The 21,022-nt window shown below is 36.8% G+C and overlaps 1 protein-coding gene across 2 annotated transcripts; it reads right to left on the bottom strand.

Annotated features, from left to right (window-relative positions):
* Positions 1–1,207: 1,207 nt before the first annotated feature.
* SSX2IP (SSX family member 2 interacting protein) lies at positions 1,208–20,885 on the bottom strand. 2 transcript variants are annotated; one of them, XM_010715969.3, is made up of 15 exons: positions 20,659–20,885; positions 13,999–14,039; positions 12,264–12,396; positions 11,736–11,902; positions 11,305–11,505; positions 10,221–10,331; positions 8,917–9,052; positions 7,935–8,010; positions 7,679–7,850; positions 7,302–7,452; positions 5,020–5,156; positions 4,467–4,640; positions 2,867–2,978; positions 2,346–2,466; positions 1,208–2,103 (listed from the first exon to the last, which is right to left on the bottom strand). In XM_010715969.3, exons 3-15 carry the CDS (start codon positions 12,304–12,306, stop codon positions 2,022–2,024), a joined length of 1,683 nt encoding a protein of 560 aa, XP_010714271.1. In that variant the 5' UTR covers positions 12,307–12,396; positions 13,999–14,039; positions 20,659–20,885; the 3' UTR covers positions 1,208–2,021. The 2 variants fall into 2 exon arrangements, with proteins under 2 accessions (XP_010714271.1, XP_019474217.1); XM_019618672.2 differs by having other exon boundaries at positions 12,329–12,396; positions 20,659–20,884.
* Between the last annotated feature and the right edge of the window lie 137 nt (positions 20,886–21,022).

The following is a 21,022-nucleotide window of genomic DNA, read 5'->3' as shown; positions in this document are numbered from 1 at the left end:
TAAGAATCTTGCAAGTAAATTACTGTTCTCTCACTTCAAATCATAGAAAATCCTGAGTTGGAAGAGATCCACAGGGATTGAGCCCATCTCCTGGCTCCTCACAGGATTACCAAAACTCAAACTGTTGTCTGAGAGCACTGTCCAAATACTACTTGAACTCCAACAGTTGATGTTATGACCAGTGCCCTGGGGAGCCTGTTCCAGCAGCCAACTTCCTTTCTGGTGAGGCATCTTCTCCTCATACTCAGCCTGTACCTGCCTTTACACAGCTTCATGCTGTTATCAGTATGTATATTAAATTTTTCAGCTTATGTCTTTGAGTATAATTTTAGATACAGGTTTCTACTCTTTTATGACTAATATTTATGCAAGTTCTGTCCATTACTGTGGGGAAGGCATAAGCTCAGCAAAACTTATGAGTAATGATCACTTATTTAATGAGAACTGGAGAAATACATCCTAAAATAGTCTTTTTAAAAATAAATACAATGGGATGATATTTGTATTGTTTTCCCTATCTGATTGCCTATGCAGAAAAAGTGCTAACCAACAAGATCAGTATATACAGTCCTGCTTCTTTATGGATGCAGAATGGTTCTTGCACAGCAAGTATTCCCTGCAGTTTGCACTAACTACTACTTCAAATCAAGCAGTAGCTCAACACACTGAACTAATCAGCAAAAACTCCAAAACTTCCTACCATAGCTCCTTGGAGAATTCTTTTCTTGTCATTCTACTGCTATTTTTTCAAGTATCCCAGTCACTCTGTTACATCCAGTTGTGGATTAAGAGCACAGCAGCAACACAATATCAGCGAAGTATTCTAGGTTTCAGAGTTAATTTCCTCCCACTGACCTGAAGAAGTGCAGAAGTTTCTTAGGCACGTTCCAAAAGCTTAATTTGACTAGGGCCAGAGCTATGCTCACACATTAACAAATGCTTGAGCAACCAAAACAGAAGAGATGGACTTGTAATGGACAAGGAAAAGTACATGAATTGACTAGGGAAGGAGACTTTGAAACATCTCATCTGTACACAGCTATTTTTAGAAGGTTATAAACAAAATAGGTTTCTCTAAGGCTACACCAAAAATTCTGGAGCCCACTAAGATGAAAAATAAGCAAAACAAAACTAGCATCAAATAGACAGTGAACCTTGCTCCTACAACCATGATAATTTAAAAAAAATTTGCATTCATAAATCACAGAACCAGTTTCTTAAAACAGACGTACACATTTATTTTTTACATTTGAAATAATTTTATTCCTGACTGAACCACTGAAAGTCCTAATGCATCTGTAAACCAAGTATCACTATAAAACAATTTAAAATACCATGTAAAATAATATTATGGATGTATGCATTTCATTTCATGGTTTCTCAGCATAATCATTTTGTCTATTTACAAATATATAAAGATTTCACACTTTAGGTCATCTGAAATATCAAAGAGGTATTTTCAAATCACGCAAATTAATAAATATAGAACTTGTTTTGTTAAAAATCTACAGTATACTGTACATTCAAGTTGAGGCAAAAGAAGTTTTAATACCAGTTATGCTTGAGATGTTTCTCAAGATGAGTGTTTCCAATAATTAAACCATTCCTAAAAGTGCTATCTCTGTCTGTGATGAAAAGAAACATTAGGATCCAATATTTCATTACAGCCAAAGTTTCAGACCATAGTTTCATTCACAGAATCACAGCTTCTGTTACTAGAAAAATATCAAAGCTTTAATATACTTTTAAATAAGCATCTTGCAAGAAAAAGAGGCAAAAAATGGTCTAAAAAAAATTAAAAGCCATGTGCACACACATACATACACAGCACAGCTCAGCTTACCACATAACCCTTCAGAAGAATGATCAAACTCACAGCATCCTGTTACACTTTAGAACAGTAAGTTTATGAACATCTCTAACAAAACAGCAGGCAACCCTAGGAAGTCTAAGGCAGTTGTTCTATGTGCAAGTTTCTACATAGCAGAGTGCCAGCTTCAGAGTCTTCCTGGGACTGTGCATTACTCAGTTTCTTCCTTGTCACTTTCCTCCCACTGATTTGGCTTGCTGTCTCCAGCAGGTTTTTTTAATGCAGCATTGAAACTGGTAAAAAGATAAAGTTACAGCGTAAATGACTGCACATTCAGTTACAAATTACACTTCAGAGAGAAGCACAATACAGTTATGATATGATGCTTAACATATTCTTCTACATATCAATCACAAGACCTAGATTAGATCATTCTGTAAGTTATCACAATTTCGTCACTGCTCTAAATAGCATTCAGCACCATGAAAAACAAACAAAAAACCACAAGAAACATCCACGACATCATTTGAGATACCTGTTATGTGAAATATACTGAGAAGTCTGGCAGGATTCAGCTGAAACAGGACCACTCAGCATACAGTGAGGTTTTCTTTGCTGAGACGTTGAGTTCACTAGCCGATTGTCTTGGTCAGAAGCTGGAAGGCATACATATAATCAGTTAGCTGACACTACAGTTGAAAACATTTGAAGGATTAGATTTAAGTCTTCTATCAAAAAAGAAAGGACAAACAAAAACGAGCACAACAAACACTTTCCTCCCAACTTACAGCATGTCTGTAATAATAAATAGAGCCAGAAACACCAGAATTTGAAAAAAGATAATTATAAATCAAAAGCTTTAGTATACAGTTTTAAATCTCACAAGTTGCTCGAGATCATTAGAATCAACTCATTCTTCATGGGCAACAAGGCAAATGATCTGTTCCTAGAAATAGAAATTTTTTCTACTGTGCAAATGAATTATATCCTAACCATCTTATAGGAAAAAGAAGGAAAAAGCATATTACAGTAACATAATTTGAACCAAATACTTGCTTCCTATGAAGGCACTTGGAGTTGTCACATTTTCAGAGTGCTTGTAATCAATAGACATACTTAAGAACTGTTGCTTCAACCATGCTCCTCTATCTTCTTCAAATGCTTTTCTCTAGGAAAAGAAATGACTTTTACAGTTATGACCACACAAACAAGCTTAGTCCACATTCAATTTATGCTATTCCATATAAAAAAATAAAAAGTTATGGAATATCCATGCAACTCAGGTTAAACAGTTAAACAAAGGTCAACAGTTAAACAAAGAGTTACAGTCATATAAGCATGCTTTTGATTCCAACAAGGATTAGCTGAGGAAGTATTTATTTACAAGCCAAACCCCGTGGTTTGTTTCAGAGGTCTGAATGATCCTTTCATTTCACTGTTCTCCACTCCAGTGACACAGTCTCTTACCACTGTCTCCTGTGCTCCCCCATCTTCCCCCCCGGTCTTGCACTACCTCGTGGAGATACCTCTAATTTCTAGGCAGTTGCTAATAAGGATTACTGCTTCAATCTTAGTCCTCAGCTTTTCCATAAACAAATACAAGTGACATTGAAAATAGCACTGATCACTTCCATAAAAAAAAATTGAGCAGAAAGAAAGGTGATGTTTCCTTTTTCAATCACTCTATGATGAAGGCTTGCAGTATTGCTTGAACTTTCTCATTACTCCTTTCAAATTTAAGTATTTTAACATTCAGAAGCACAGGTAACTACACTTATGTTGTAACATGGTCTTAAATATTTCAGGACAAACATTTATTATCCGTCAAAAATAACAAAGCCAAATTCAAGATCACATTAAATTCAAGAATTCAATAAAATGTAAGTAAAAGAAAATGAAAAAGTTGAAGTATGCACGATTACATATGTAGTGACCCAAGTCAATATTTGTCACTGTGTGAACTACTGTTATACCAGTGTCTCAAGTAAAAATTCAAAATATTCTATGTTCTTGACCTTTCACTTTCCTCCCTGCTAAATTTATAGTCTTCATGTTTTGATCTTGACTATTGGCCAGACAAAAAGACGTGCTAGAGCACATTTAGAGAAATACCCAATCCAATTCCCTCCCTATATAAGTCTGTTTACTGACCAGATTAACTACAAGAACATAAAATGGCCCTACTGAGGCAAAGATATATTTTGGCTTTCTGCAAAACTGCTTTCCATGAAAATCTAGAAATCTAGACTCTTTGAGAATTCAATACTGCAGCCAAATCTAACAGTGATTTGCATAAGCCTTGCTGTCTTAGGAAGCTAAACTGAAACAGCCTCTAATCAAGGATTTAATGAATAAGCAGACAGGTCTTTCAGAAGTACCTAGATATTTTCAAAGCTGCAAGAAAAATAATTCATCTAGTTGCAGAAAACTCATATTCCAATACACACAAGAAATTTGGTGTTTGTCGTTTTAAGTGCCAGCTGAATGATCTGCTGCAATGACCAAAGCTGTGTTTCACAGAGTATGAGAATGAGCTCTCTGTATAGAGATACAAGCAGACAACGTGTATTAGGTAGTTTTTAGTGTGTATTAGAGTTATTATTATACTCTCTTCCATAGGAGTTCCTTTTCTAATACCTTTCCACTTTTCTAATACCTCTAGTCCTAATCTAATAGCAGCTTCTGTAAAACTTCTTCGTTCCTTCTCAAAATTCTTTTTTTGTTCTTGAAACAGTCTCCATTCTTCCTGAAGACGCTCTCTTTCTTCCAGCAAATAGCAGTCCTGTAGTAACAGAGTGGTGTCGTCATCACATGGAGACATAAGCTGTTGCTGTAGATATAAATACAGAAATAGTAATTTTGGAGTGACTATTAAGTTGTTTAGAATTTCCATAGATTCAGTTTCATCAAAAAACAGTTGAAGATTGATAAGTGAGCTACACAGTTGGTAGGGGCAGAGTTTCAAGCAAAACACCTCTGGCCTCATCAGCCTTCCTGTCTATTAACCTCTCCCAGAATTTCTCCTACCAGGATTACAAATTCATTAAATTACTAATCAACTGAATAACCCACTTCGACCAACCACCAAGACATCCTTTTTAAAAAGCACTGTCAATAAAAGGAGAAAAACCTCAGAGGTGAGCAATAAGTGACATTAAAAAAATAATAATTCAAAGGTCTTGAAAATAACAAAATTTAAAGCCTGCTACCTGTAAAAGTTGTTGCTGAGTTTTGATCATTTCTTTACATTGCTGAATTTCTAACTCTAGTTTTTCAGTTTCCAGCTCATGGTCTTCCCTCGAGATTACATCTTTGTCATTCATAGCTCCTGAATGCACACGTGACACTAAGGGAGGGGGAAAATGGGAAAAAAGTTACTTAGAAATAATTCCTCACAACACTTAGGACTCAAAGCAATAGCAAAGATTTTTAAGCTGTAATAGTTTCATTCCAAAAGACACATTAACCACGCACTCAAAATTACTATTATCAGGACAAACGATCCAGAATTGGTGCTACACACATAATTAAGCACTACTGTTGTTTTTCCTGAGCTGAATGTTACAACATTGCCTCAAATTTTACATTTCTTCAGGTAAATCACAAGTCTGCACTGCAACAGCATTGCACGCACACACACACACACACACACACAAAAAGAAAAAAAAAACAACAAACCAACCCACCCCCCCAAAAAAAAACCCACCACCAACACACCACAACTTGTTTCAGCATTTATTTAAAAGAAAATCAGGACAAATTAAGAGCTCTTTTCAGATACTTTGCTAGCCTATCCTGAGCCGACTACTGAAGGGCCTGTATGTTCATAAGAGTATGGCAGTAACTATATATATAACATAGATAAAAAAGGAAAGATTTTTTCCTCGTGTTCTATGAAATAGAAACAGAGCTAACAGTTGGAACAGTGTGCACATTTTTAACCCAGAAAGGGAATGAATCATCGAGGAATAACATGTGTGAGATTAAATAATGTAAAATGTGGTTGTACAAAGATACAACTACCACAGCATTTGTAATATGCCAAGTTTTGATCCCCTGATGACAGTTTAAACACTGAGAACATGGTTATCTCTATAAATTCAAGAATTAAAAAAAAACAAAAAGTGACTCCAAGAAAACTGCAAATACTTGAATCTTTTCTCCTGATGCTTACAATTATTTTTCAGTTAGTATACTAACTGTATACAATTATTATACAGTTAGTATTACTCAGAATAAGTGATCTTAAAATCCTTTCTATAAGAACATGTCTATACCAGAGACCACCTGCTCTTTTATTTGCAACTACATTCATGACCTTCTCACTCTTATTCCTGACTGCAAACATCCTTGTTGTAGCAGCAGCATTTGCTTACACTGGAAAATAATACTAGGAAAGAATTTTATATATTTTTAGCTGTCTTTTAATGCTGTTTAACAGCTGGAAATGAGAGCCCAGCACCATACCATCAGCTAGTTCATTTTAGAATGCCAGCAGAAGCAGTAGAGATACGGCTGTGACAAGCTCAAACTCTAAGAAGGATCTATGTATCACATATCACAATTTGAAAGAAACTAAATATCTGCAATTACTTGAACAGCTCAGACAAATGGGGAAATACAACCAACGTTTACAAAAGATGCTCTGAAAATAATGTTTCCTGTTTAAGTTGGCCTAAGACAGCAGAAGCAGATGATGGTGGCAGGGCAGTAGATGTTGAACCTTCCCACCAGCATTCAATTACATTTTGTTGCCATGTAACAGATGGCAGCAGAAAGGCAGTAACGGCATCTGACATGGAAATGCATATGAAGCAAAGGTGTGTCATTGAATTCCTCCATGCAGAAAATTAAAAGCTTGCTGAATGTTTACGGAGACCAAACACAGTGGATATGAGCAAAGCAAGATGGTGTGTGGTGTGCTTGGTGTGCTTCAGCAGATATAACAGCATGTCACCTCCACTAATGCAGATTTTTTTTTTTTTTTTTTTGTAAGCAAAGCATGACAATAGGTTCTTGTTCATTGCTGGCAAAAGCACATAGCTAATGATGGCAACTACACTGAAAAAAATGCTATTTTGTAGTTCAGAATTTACTCTATTAAATAGTGCTACTGTGCTCTTTGTATCTGTTATAGTTCCCATGGAAATAAATAGGGAGCATTACTTTTGGAGTGACCTGCATATTACAGGGCATGTATTTCCAAAAGAAAAATAAATTCTTTCTGAAGAAAGCTGTTTACTCTGTCAAACTACAGCGTGCCTGTTCTCAGGATAAAAGACTTGCTAAGGTGATTGCTTTCCTAACTTCCCACAATTTAAACTCACAAAGAAAAGGAAAAACACAAGTCTTTTCAAGGAGTTTACCAGGTCATAGTCCTTTCCATTTCAGCTTCCACTTAGTTCAGACATACAGTAACGTAAAACCAAAGAGATGACCAAATGGAATTATCAGCAGCATTTTATGTGTATGTGTAAGAGTTAAACATCACCTTGGTTATCCAGCTTTTCAACATGATTTTTCAACATTCTCCACTGTTTTCTAATGCTGTTGGTAAGCTGCTCTCGCACAGTTTCACATGACAGTTCCCACATATTCTCTTTATTTAACTCTCCAATGTCCTCCTCTAAGTCTGAAAGTACCTGTAGAAATAGAAACAAAGCCTGCTGCAAACCATCTTACCATTCAAAAAATACATATTTAAATATGTACATGGATTTGTTTTACCAAAGAAAAGTAAAATCCTTATATACTGAAAAGATTTTTCCAGGTCCTTCCATTGCAAGCCTTCCAAGAAGAATTTTAATAACCAAATGGCTCCAGCACTGGAAACTATCAAAGACTTAAGCTTAACAGAGGAATACTTACTGGCCCATCTTCAGACCTTTCTTTAGGTTTTTGTTTCTGTGGTGGAAGAAGTGAAATAATCTCTTTCTTCATTTGCTGAAGAACTTTTTTCAGCTCAGCATTTTCCAATAAAAGTTGTTTTTGGCGTTGCTCATAGTCATTTAGCAGAACTTTGTACATTTGTTCTTCATTTCTGGAAGCAGAAATGTAACAGTAACAAGGTGACAACATAACAAATACTGCAATTAATGCTGTTCTAAAACAACTACAATTTCACCTGGCTTCCGTCTTATCAGTCCTCCATGCACCTCTCTTCCCATCAGCTCTACCAACATAATTTAGAACTTCCATAGCTACAAATGAAAAGAGATTTCAAAGCATGAAACAATGTGCAATTACACACATATTCAGATGACACTTCCGTTACCTTTTGATGTAATTACTGCCAAAAAGACTACATTACCCAAATATCCCCCTCAGTCTTAAGACCGAAACGAGACCATGTTGCCCTGCTTAACAAGGCAAGAGTAAAATAAACAAAGATAGAAAGAAAATTGTGTTTGGAAAGCCAGGGTGGGGATGTTATTCTATCTTACCTATGTTATACACTTCTTAAGAACACTCGAGCCCTCTGTTTCAGCTTTTATGTAAATTGTGTATACATTATTTTAAATATTACATCAGAATAGTAGTTCAAGCTCAGTTCTCATTAGCTCTCAAGGAAATAGGGAACAGACTTAAGATCTGGTTATTTTGACCTCAGTGATATTTCAATTAGCATTAATTAATTTGAGTAAAAAACATGCCAAAAGTTTTGTTCACTTAAGTGTGAGGCTTCTGGAGATTACTGTGCAGATACTAAATTACTTTCTGTTGCCAAAATAGGTGTTCCTGATACAGTGTCCTAATGTGGTCTGTTTTACTTGCATGGTTTCAGAAAAGCAAAACCAACTCAGCCACAACATGAATAGTTGTCTTCTGGCTCAGCAAACTAAACCAGCTCACTAAAATATGACATGCTATAGATGGCAAACAGCTGAGAGTGTTTTGGAGGGTGGCAGGAGGGATAAGAAAATAAGAGTAGGACTTCCTTTCCAATGACATCAGTTAACACATTTCATCTAACAAAAATTTCACAATATATTTAATGTTCCACTGGGTACTTAAGCACTGGGGAAAAGGGATATGAACATACCTAAAATCAAATATAAACATTTTTAACATACAAAGTTTCTATTTTGCCATAGCACTCTACTTACCTATCTTTTTGTCCTTTTTGTTCATGACCAACTGATGTAAGCGTTCCTTTAGTTTATTGTATTCTCTCTCTTTCCTCTTCATATCATGATTGTACTGTGTAGCTCTACTTGAAATTATGTTCTGTAACTTCTGAACCTAAAAACAATCCCACAAGATTTATTCAGCTAAAGCTCAACATAGACACATTTCTTCAAAAAACAAAAAAACAAAAAACAAAATAAACAGATGTGAAATGGTGCTTACACTAAACTATTTCAGGATAAAGGAACTGACAACAGAAATCAGGAGAACTCTCCCAGCCTACAGATTCTGACTTAAGACTTAATTACCTCAGGAAATTGAGTTGCTTTTATGCACAAACCAACATAGTAAATAATACTTTATAATGTAACAGTCCTTCTTAAGAAGAACTGAGTACATTTTTTGGCAATTTGTGCGATATCTTCTTCAATATCCTCATTACAAAGAGAAAGACGTTTTTGGTTTCAGTAAATAACATTTAGTACCTAATTTAACATTAAATTAGGTTTATTTAGGTTTACATAAAAAAATAACAAACTCTTTGTTCCTTTTGGACAAGGGGATGGGAAAAGAGGGTGATACTATTCAGGCCAAAAGAACATTACAACAGATCACAAAGCACAATAGTACCAATAGGCTGGAAGGATTTTGACTCAATTTTAACCTTGCCAACATACAGCTAGCTTAACATGCCTCAGGTTTTTTAAGCTGGAACTTTTGAAGTTCATTACATACAGATAACGCTGTGATTGCCTGCTGAATATTTATTAATGAAGAGAAAATTTAAAGAAATTTAGGTAAACACAGTGTGGTGGGGACCACATGGAAACAAATGCCAAAGATAGTGTTTTCTGAACTGGGTTCTTCCAAGACTCACAAGTTCAATGAGCATGTGCTATTCCCCACCCCCCACCTTTTGTGTACTTCTACAATATAACAAAGAAAAAGTACTCCCATACATGTGCATTTGAGAAAGTGACTGAATCCTATAGTTCCCTCTTACTTCTATACATTTACAAAACATAAAATAATGTATAATCAAAAGCATAAAAAAGCATAAAATTGTACATGCTTCTGTAGTACACTCTAATAGAATCATAACATGGACCTATCCATTATAAAACGTATTTAAATTGGTGTGCAAGATGTCAGTTTCACTTTGCTGAGAGACAGCGTTCACCAGCAGAAAACAAAAAACATTTAATGTGAACAGCTACCAGACACCTTGCAAAATCATCATTGAAAATCTACATAATAATTTGCATTGATGTACATAACTCACTTCATCCTTTTCATTTTTAAGTAACTGGTGCAAATTCCTGTTCTTGCTTTGCAGTTGTCTGTCTCTTTCCTGAAGGCCAACTATTTCCCTTTTAGATAACTCCAACTGCTCCTGGAAAAAATGTTGACATTTGAGTACCAATAAAAAAATAGCTAAGGATAAAAAATATTGGGAAAAAAAAAAAAAAAAAAAGGCTAAACCATCTCACTTGAGACAAGTCTTTCTGCATATTCTCAATCCTTGCATTCTCAACAAGTTCTATTTTCTGGACCAAGAACTAAGATTCTTCAGCACAAGAAATACTCCCACTCATAAAAAACAAAGATTTAGCTTGGTGTTTAATAGATTATCTTATACAGTTATTGCTTTTTTAATAAATCAGGACTCTGTAAGCATCTATAACTTAGGAGTAAGAGGAGATAGTAAGCAACATGTAGGGTTGGGAATGATTTTAGTGGAGTATTTCTCTTACATAAACAATGGAATAATATACATAGATATGCAGGCTGTGTCCACAACAAAGCAAATGGGACAATTTTTACATAAATTTATGTAAAATTTACATAAAACAAAGCTTAATCTAAGTTTTGCCAATAGATTCAGAGCAATCTTTATAAAAAGGCTTTGTGGGCAGTTACCCAAGAAATCCAATGACAAAAATAAATGCAAAAGACATAAGGAGAAGAGTGACAATGCATACTAGTAAAGTTACCTACACAGGGTTTTTGATTTTACTGATTACGGTTATATTGTGAATTTATCTTTTAGAGCTGGGCATATTCTTTCAGACAAACTGAATGAGCTGAACTGAAGTATTCAACATTTGTTTTCCTTTATTAAAGAAATCATTTAAGAAAACTTCTAAGCAAGATTCAAGTTGTCTTATGAGTTCATACTTCATTAAGGAATTTTCAAATGAAAAAAATTCAAAGCATTTATAGAAGTACAATTGCAAATTAGTACTAGGGAGGTCAAAAAAGAAATATATTCACTGATAACAAAGTAGAGTATCTGTTAAACACAAACACTGCATTATATACACACACAATATATATGTATATAGTGAAACCATCTTGTTTTCTACCTTTAATTTAGCATAGCAGTTCTGTAAGTGATCCATATCGCTACCCAGTTTCAGATGCTGCATTTCTACTTCTTCCTGAGCTCGAAGGTTCTTGTGCTGCAGTACAAGCAATTCATTCATGCAATTTATGATTGATATTAAGTTTAATTCCTTTCCTTTGGACTCCGCATAAATAGATGGAAAGCCCAGTGTTGTCAATTCCTGATGAAAGACAAATTGGAGAGGCTGGTGGAATAAATAACTAGATAAATCTCCAAGATAAACAATATCAGTTGAAATCCTATATAAGATGACAAAAAAAAAAAATTACTGCAAACCACTTCAGCTTCTGAGCATTAAGAAAGAAGCCTTCCAAATACAGTGCATCTTCATTACCAAAACTGACTTAAAAACATTTTCAAAAAGCTTCCAATAAACAAGATGTGGCTTACCCTGTTGAGATAGGATATGCTCTGTTCAATATTCTCTTCTGTGCAGAAGGCACTGAAAAAGCTGTGCATGCTTTTGGATGAAGGCAGTGGCAAGCGTAGCACTTGAGAGTTCATGTTTGGGGGAGATATCTTTTTCTCTGAGGTATATTGAAATATATTTTTGCTATCTAAAAGTTAAAAACATTAAGAAACAATTCAGGACTAGTAGTTTAGGATATCACATACAAAAAACTTAAATCAAATCCCTTTACTGAAATTATTATTCATAACTGTTCAAAAATCTAGAGCTTAGAACTTCATCTAGAATGTAATAAAACACAATAAACATATCACAACAATAATTTTAAAAGGACAGTTAAAATTCAACTGCATTCCAGCAGCATTTCTATTAAAAAAATTATTGTACTATTAGACTGGTTAATATAACATTAAATAAATCTCATGTTTAAAACCCTAATGTCTCTTTAGCAACTATAATACCCTGGTAGAGTTAGCACACTTACTAAATTTAAAATATTACCAGTTTACCTGATGACAGCACTGGCACAGTTACAGTCTTCCAATCTCCCATAGCAACAAAACAGGCAGGGTACCTGAGCAACCCGTTCAGCAGTGAAGTATTTAGTACAATTCCTGGCAATCTGCGTTACGTAGGCATCTCCTAAAATAGTAAGAGTATTTTAGATTAACAGCTAGAAGATTAAAGTAAGCATGGGAGACAGACTACTAGACCTAAATCACGTGACATTTTTTTCTTCTTCTTTATACTGTAAAGAACACCAGAATCACAGTAAATATTATGCTGTACAAGTGATGCATCTATCTATACTGAGGCTCAGGCTTCATTACGTCTTTTAAACCATCAGCTCAGACTTAAATGCCACCTGCACATGAAAAGAATAAAGACACCGTAGATGTTTCTGTTGATGTGGGTCAGAGAAAACACAGCAAGCCAAATATCCAATATTTTTCTGCCACATAACCAGAAAGCAATTTTATCAAGACAAATTTCTGTGAATCTTAACATGAATCTGTCTTAGTAAGATTATTACTTAAAGAATAAAGAAGAGATTTATTGGCAGAGAGAAGACAGAAGAACTTCTAATGCACATTTAGCTATTTAACTTAACCTATACAATTCACTGTACTGCCTTTACACAGCTATATTGCCTTTTCCCTGGGAAGCTGCTTCATTCTTTGCAACATTTCCAAAATTGCTGAAGGACTGTAGAATAGAAAAAGCCTTATTCCATTGGCACAGCCACTCAGTATAGCACCTTCCCTCTGAAAACAAAAAGAAATTCACACATTCATAAGATGCATGAAGCATCAGAGCTGGTGCACTGCCAGAAATTTAAAATCCAGCTCTGACGTTTAAGATCTAGACAGCCAACCTACAGGAAAACAAACTCTTCATCTGTTCAGAAAAGAAGACTCCCATTTTTTAAAATTACAACTATTGATCAAAATCTCAAGTCAGTTTGAGATGGACACCATAGCTTTTAAAGAGTACAGACAAGTTTGCTACTAACTCCTCCTAATGTGCTATTAAGCGCACTCTTAGAAATGCAACTTCTGAAATGCTGACACTAAAACCTTGCTTTTTTTTTTTTTATCATTATGGGGAAAGCTATCACTTGGAAAACCAAACTGCTGTCTATCTAAGCAACTAGACAGTTGCGGGTGATCTGTTACCCACAAGGTTTCTTGTAAATAGAGAAGAAACAACAAGAATCTCCTTATTGACATTATAAAGTGTGCAAAACAGCATTCAAATGAACATCAACTTTTTAAGAGGTCATACTGGTGTACAGCCATGCCACAGAATGTTCAGCACTAGAAAATAAAATATCCCACTGCATATTTCTGCAGATTCATAAATATTCCTGGATGGAAAGTACATAACTATTTCTCAGATGAGAGGAAAATGTGCAGAAAGTATTAAATTACATATCAGAAAGTTCACATAAGACACTGAGAAAACACAGTAAGTGTTGTAACAATCTAGTGGCTATTCGTATTCAAAAATGAGATGCGTCTGCTTTCCCTCCGCGCATTCACATTTTTCAGCATTTTCTTTCTGTAAAACTAAGATGTGTTAAAAAAAAAAAAAAAGGATATTCAGATCCTAAAGGAAATGACTGACTTTATGCCTGTCATTTCTGATGTCTGTAAGGCAGTCTTCTCATTTTTCCCAATGAAGTCAACTGTGCTTTTAAAAAAATGTAATTCAAAGACAAAATAAAATGAAGACACTTCTTACATGCTTATTTGGCTTCCATTGGATCCATCAGATAGAGAAACCTGCAAATGAAAGAGTGGGAAAAAGGAAAATTAAACTGCAAGTATATATAGAAAGCAATCCTGCATTCTAATAAAGAATTTGAAACTCAAAACATACAAATTCCATTAACGGCTGTTGGAAATTCTACAAAAATACCGCTAACACTTCAGATATGCTATTAATTTCAAATCATCTGGCTTCTATTCTTTAAGAAACCACATAAGCCATAAGAGATCTTACCAGCCAAATTACCTCCAAGTACAATAACACCAACCCACAGGTCTTTACACCAAGAAAACTGTTTTGACACAGCATCTATTAACCCTCACAATGCTTGACTGGAAGTGGAAACAGGACTAATGCAGGTGGTGGAACGCAATGATTCTCCACATTTTAGCTTCGCAATTTGCATGCTGTGTTACTCGCAGCAAAAGGTTTTCAGGGCTCCTCTTCTGTGAAGCTTTGTTTCAGGTACACCAACAAGAGGATACAATGAAAATGAGCAGAAAGACAGGTTCAGAAGGATGTCTAGCCATTATAGAGAATGCAAACATACAGAGGGAATTTGAAAACATCCATCTAGACAATGCAACTATATTCTTCTCACACGTAGGATTATAGAGCTTTTTGACTTGAAAGGGCAGCTAGCAGTACAGTACATACTGTTCAATACATCAGACTCACAAACATACACCACAAATTCACTATCTGGTGAGCTCTAAACTAAAGAACTTCAACTGTTAAACCAACCCCCAAAAGTAGCTTAAATTGTTCCATGGCATCAGAAGAATGCACTAGCTTTGGAGCAGTTATCTGTTAAGAGCACAGTCAGCATTTTGTACTTGCATCATCTCTATATACTGTATTTAGAACCACACTCAGATGTGCATGAGACAATCCCCATGTCAGCTGCAGAAGGGAACGCCACAAGCCGTTAGTTCCGTGCTAAGACCATCTCGTCAGTTCCACGTGGCTTCTGCTGCCAGTTCAGGACCTCAGCAATGATTTTTAAAACTACCTCATGATTAAGAATCATCAGCTACATTTCCTTGTCAAATCTAGGCAGTTTCTCTGGAGCAACACAGCTCAAAATAGACTCACTGAAACATGCAAGAGCTACAGATGAGCATCCCTAATGAAGATAGTGGGGATGAAAAACGAATTCAGATACACTGTATTCATAAGAAACTCCACCTTTAGTACTCTACAGTACTTGTTTTAATCACCACAACATATGGAAGAATGCATTCAATGCATATCTGAAGCAGTATTTGTTTAAATATAGAAAAAAATAAAATAGCAAAGATTTTAAAGTGTTTTGGGGATCTCTCTAGGCTATCCAACTTAACACCAGAAAGCTTTAACTAAAGGGCCAAGAGGTTTCCTGCTTCAGCTTTTTGAGGGGGAAGAGCAGAAATTGAGTTGTTTTTCTTGTTTGTTTCCCTCACCCCATCCCCAACCCCCTTAAATCCTGTTGGTAAAACACAATGAGAAGCTAAAATAAATAAATAAATAAATAAAAAAAAAATCAACATTTGCTGTTTCCCAGAATCCCATACTAAAACTAAATATCTATGGATGGGAGAGAAAAGAACAAGTCTCTCAACAGCCCAAGCTACTGTGACTACTTAATGATTTTCTTTCTGTGCCCACTCTGCCTATGAAGCTATTTCACTAACAGGGTTAGTGACTCACCCAAATATCTGTAATGACCCAGTGCCTGCCAGACACTACTTTGCCTATTGGCAGTGACACTTTTGTTCCAGTGATGAACAAGACCTTGGAAGGTCTGGGGGCCAATTTCACATGGTTGAACACAGTGGCAGAGCCATCCCACTGCAACTAAAAAAATATCTGAGGAGAAAACAAAGAAACAAAGTGTCCCCCTCCTTCCACCAATAGACATACAAAAAAAAAAGTAACAGAAAGCTTGATTAATACCAATAATCAAAGAATCGCTAATGGGAAAGTACACACACACAAAAGAAATCCTGGAACTTAAAGCTACCATGATAATACACTAGAACTTAACCCTGGTAAATGCACCTGACGTTTTGCTGATATTTTTTTTTTAATCTTTAAAAAAGCCTATGGGTATAGCCCTATGAACTCCTACATGTTTCATTAACGTGCATCTTTCTTTACTCTGAACTTTGAAAGCTACACTACAAATAGAGAAGCAAAAGTGGTTCTTAAAATCACTGTTTTATGCTCTGGGTGCAAGGGAGAGATTGTCAATGACTGTGGCAAGATTCAAGATAAATCAGATAAAGCGAGCCTGAGTTCAGACTGTCAAAATCCAAAACCCACAAGCAGTAAGCACTAGGATTATAAACTTCACACATCACAGTACACTTCCAAAAATCCGAGTATCATTTTTAAACTTGAAAGCAAGTAGGTGTATCTGAATTTATAAAATTCTTTCAGGCAACTCTATCAGGAGAGAAAAGCTTGTAGTAGCACTGTATCACATTACACCATCTGGTCATCTCTGAACTGCACTGGGTGAGACGATGACTGGATGGAGATAAGTGACAAGTGATGTCACTCAGGAGTCAGTACTGAGAGCACTGCTCTTTAACATCTTCATCAATGACATCAACAGTGCAATCGAGTGCACCCTCAGCAAGTTTGCAGATGACACCAAGATGTGTGGTGTGGTCTGACATGCCTGAGGGATGGGATGTCATTCAGAGAGACTTAGATGTGCTCCAGCAGTGGGCCTTGGTGATCTCTATCAGGCTCAATAAATCCAAGTGCAGGGTCTCGCACTTGGGCAACTCTCACTATCAGTACAAGCTGGTGGATGTAAGGATGGAGAACAGCCCTGCTGAAAAAGACTTGGTGACACTGGTGGGTGGCAGATGGGCATGAGCCATGCATACGCAGCCCAGAAAGCCATCCATATCCTTGGCTGCATCAAAAGAAGCATGGCCACCAGGGCAAGGGAGATGATTCTGCTCCTCTCCAATGCACTGGTGAGATATCATCTGGAGTACTGCATCCAGATGTGGAGTCCTCAGTACAGGAGAGATGTGTACCCGTTCAAAGCATGAATGGACGAGGGCCACAAGAGTGATCCCAGGGATGAAACGTGAGGACAGGCTGAGGGCTGAGGCTGTTTAGCCTGGAGAATAGAAGGGCTCCAGAGAGACCTGAGAGTGACCTTTCAGTATCTAAAGGGGAGGCTGTAAGAAAGAAGGGAACAGACTCTTCAGCAGGGTCTGTTACAGTACGATAAGGGGAAATGGTTTCAAACTAAAAGAGGGGAGATTTAGACTGGACATAAGGAAGAAGTTTTTTTTACAATAAGGGTGGTGAGCACTGGCACAGGTTGCCCAGACAGGTGGTGAGTGCTCCATTCCTGGAGACATTCAAGGTCAGGCTGGATGAGGCTCTAAGCACCTGATCAAGCTGTACTTCCAACTCAAAAGATTCTATGACACATGAAAAACACATTATCTGGTAACCCAGAAAGCTTTTTCCCTAAATTAAGGTGGATAAGTGAAGGCAATCTTTGAAAAGAACTCTCCTCATCCCTCAATGTTACATTTTTCCATGACATTGTGAGTCAGCATCAACCAAAAAGCATCAACCAAACATTTCTCTTCCATATATTAAGTACTACAAGTTCCAACATATACACAGATTTTGACTTCAAAAAATGAAAGAAAATTAAAGCATTAGTTAGTATTTACTTAAAAGGCAACATGATTCCTTCTAATTACAGTAACATCCCAAGCTGGGCTGTGAATCTGCTTAAGGCTATTACATTTGTCTAGTAATCCACAGATGCCAAACAGATGGCTTTTATCCAGATAAATCAAAGACATATCAGTCCATGTAAATTTAGGGTGCATACTAGTCATCACATTATAGGTTTACAAATGTATCCCTGATAATGTCACAAGAAACACACTTGTTTTATTCATGCAATCATCTTGAAGATCCATCCATCTCTTCCCTAAAATTTTGATAAATATTCTCTCTCTATGGCTGTTTTAATAACAAAGTTGACAATTAGCACTAGAATATAGTTCAGTTTTGGTGGTAACTGTATATCTGAAAGAGTTCCTTTACCTGTAGAAACCTATTACAATTGTAGTGACTTTTGTTAATACTGTAATTTCAATTGACAGGTCCTGCAACCAAAGCAGACTCCAGATATTTCCTCCCTGCTCTTACAGTACTGTGGCAATTAAAAAAAGAAAGAAAGAAAGAAAGAAGGGGGAGGGAGGCACAAAAGGGAGTGTCCTTCCACTTACTTAAATTCAAAGCGAACATTTCTTTAACACGTGCCAGATTTCCAACTAAATTTATCAGTATTGCCAAAAGTAACCTCAACAGGTAAGCCCACCACTCAGCCTGTGGGTACTGCTAAGTCTTCTTCACCATGAGCATAGCAACCTAGAAGATCTCTTACCTACATTTTTCAGATCCATTTTACTTAACAAGTTGTGAAAAAGTTGTAAGAATAATTTTTTCTTTGATATTCAATAGGTAAAACCACACAAAAACATACCCTTAGAGCTGATAAAATGTGACGTTTGATAAATGTTTTCTTTCTGCCTTTGTCCCAAACACTCAGGTTACAAGGACTTATCTACCATCTCAACATTCAGCTCTACCTTCAATAGACACATAAATGTTATCAGTGCAACCTCTGAAAAAATTGGAACACATGGAAATATTTCATCTGGCTCCCAAAGTCCTACCCCACACTGAGCTAATACTACCGATCTTTGTACCAGAGTTTTCCTGTTGCTGAAGATTCCTATTGCTAAAGAACTATTTCTGCTAATCTTCTGAATTTTATTCCTCTGTTGAAATAAAAAAACATTTGTACATGTAGCAGATTATTCTATTCCAGCTACAAGGCCTTCGCATATCATGAATACATAAGAAAGCCTCAGGAACTCTGTCTTCTGTAGTTCCTCTTTTTCCTGAACTCAACTTTAACCAAATTCCATACCTTTGCTGTCTCTACAAGTAGAAAGCATTTAAAGAGAAAGGGGAAGGAGTGCAAGTCTCACTAGTTCCTAAAGCTGATAATATTTACAGGGCAGAGCCAGATCTCAGCATTCCAGCTCTTGGAAATGACGCAATTCACAAGGTTCAGTAGCATGTAACCTGTATGGTAAAATAGGTGGCAGGTAAAATAAATGGAACGCCATCAACGTAACTACTTTCTCTAATGAATGTCAGAAGATTCAAAGAACGGTTGCCCTGTAGACTACACGAGTCAGAGCAGATATAAGCTGCCAGAAAATATGACTGGTGAAATGTCACCGTAACTTAACATGGAAGAAACATTAACAAGTCTGCTACAGTGCCCTGAAAGAAGGAATCACTCAACATGCCTGGGCAAGAAAGCATAACTGGATTTCCAAAAAACTTTTCACAATGTTCCCTACCAAAAGCTCTGAAGCGATGCCAGGGGATTTAGTAATGACTGATTATTGGTGGAGAAAGAGAAATGGTAGGAAAAAGTAGAATATTTTCCCCTTCCTCCTTCTTTAAGTATCATATAAGTGTTACATGAAAGCCCCAAAGAAAATTAGATCAAATGGGATCTGTTTGTGGCTCTCTGCTGTTGGGAGAACTTTCGAAGGTGCTGGGCAGGTCAGTGAGAAAGTTTACTCATGGTACAGAGTTATTCCGAAAAATAAATACTAAGATCGAATGATAAGAACCCCAAAAGGTTGTATGCTTACTACACAAATGGTAAAAAAAAATAAAATAAAATAAAAAAAAATCCACGTTTGTGAACTATTATTATTAGGAAAAAACACCACTACACCAACTCAGCTATGTACTTAAATCAACAGGCTCTAAGTTAAGCATTATCATGCAAGAGATCACAGAGTCACAGTGATTACTCCTCTGGAAGTAACAAAGGCAGTTAACAAAACATTGGAGCCCAGGACAGAAAAAATGAACATCATAATGGCTCCATAGAAACACTGAGCTTCCCCAGTTGAAATAGCACACATCATTATGACCTTCCCTATACAAAATGCAGGAAACATATGAAAACGGTGGAAGAAGGCCAGCCAATGCTTCCATACAAAAAATTAATAAGCAGTGACTTTTCCACTGGAGCAGCTAGAGAAATAGGACAAAACATGTACAGAAACATGTAAAGAAAAAAATTATTGCTTCGTTTAACATAGAGCTATGCAGAATGAAATGAAACATTTAACATGAAAGCTGGAAAAGAAGCACTGTCAAATCACAGACTCGCATCATTATATGCTGGGAATGGGAACTATATAACCTGGCTGAAATCATATGAAAGGCACACTTCGAAAAGCTATTGAATTTAAGAAGAGAAGCAAGCTCTGCTCAGAAATCCTTCAGCTCCACAGTGCAGTACGCTGGAAGGACACTCAGAGACATCGCTGCTCAGCAGCCTCTGCTGATCGTCTTCTCCTTATCATCTGCTGCCAGCTGCTTTCAGAGACAAGCCGAACCCAAGGAACCTGGGATTGCCTCCTGTGCCCTCTCCAGTCCGGCCAATGACTGATACTACGCTTTTTCTCTCCCAGAACAGAAAGAACGTTTCCCCCCCCCCACTACTCTTCTGAAACCTTCATCAACGGCATCAAATCCCGTTTCAAGCTTACTACTAACATTTACCTCACACGTTCACGTTTCATTCTGCACTCCTCCCGATTTGAGTCATTCCCCTGAAATTCCCGAATTCCTACGATACTTAGCAGCACATGGAGCTCTGCGTAACCACCTCATCGCAACACAGCGCTCTGCGCAAACGGGGGCTGCAGCAATACTACGAGCGCATCCCCTGTTACAATTCGATCCTCAAATTGAACGAAGCCTCGCTGCAAACACAATTTTTTTTTTTTTAAAATGAGGCACGCAAGCAAGCCAAAGCCGCACAGTCAGTGCCTCCCACCGCGCACAGCCGCCAGGGCTCCCAACCTCCCGCGGTCGCTGCTCGCCGCCCCGCGGACACCGCCAAGGCCGCCGGGCCTGCCTTCCA

Source organism: Meleagris gallopavo, chromosome 10 (genome assembly GCF_000146605.3).
Source record: "Meleagris gallopavo isolate NT-WF06-2002-E0010 breed Aviagen turkey brand Nicholas breeding stock chromosome 10, Turkey_5.1, whole genome shotgun sequence".
In the NCBI taxonomy this organism is placed as follows: Eukaryota; Metazoa; Chordata; class Aves; order Galliformes; family Phasianidae; genus Meleagris; species Meleagris gallopavo.
The sequence above is the reverse complement of the archived record's forward strand: the minus strand, read 5'-3'. Positions and strand labels throughout refer to the sequence as shown.

Excerpts from the sequence above, each read along its gene's own strand:
- SSX2IP (XM_010715969.3), bottom strand. The coding sequence starts at position 12,306 with ATGGGAGATTGGAAGACTGTAACTGTGCCAGTGCTGTCATCAG. Across the intron at positions 8,011-8,916 it reads CAAAAAGGACAAAAAGATAG|CTATGGAAGTTCTAAATTAT; the intron begins GTAAGTAGAGTG and ends TTTCATTTGTAG. Across the intron at positions 2,104-2,345 it reads CAGTATATTTCACATAACAG|TTTCAATGCTGCATTAAAAA; the intron begins GTATCTCAAATG and ends TCTTTTTACCAG.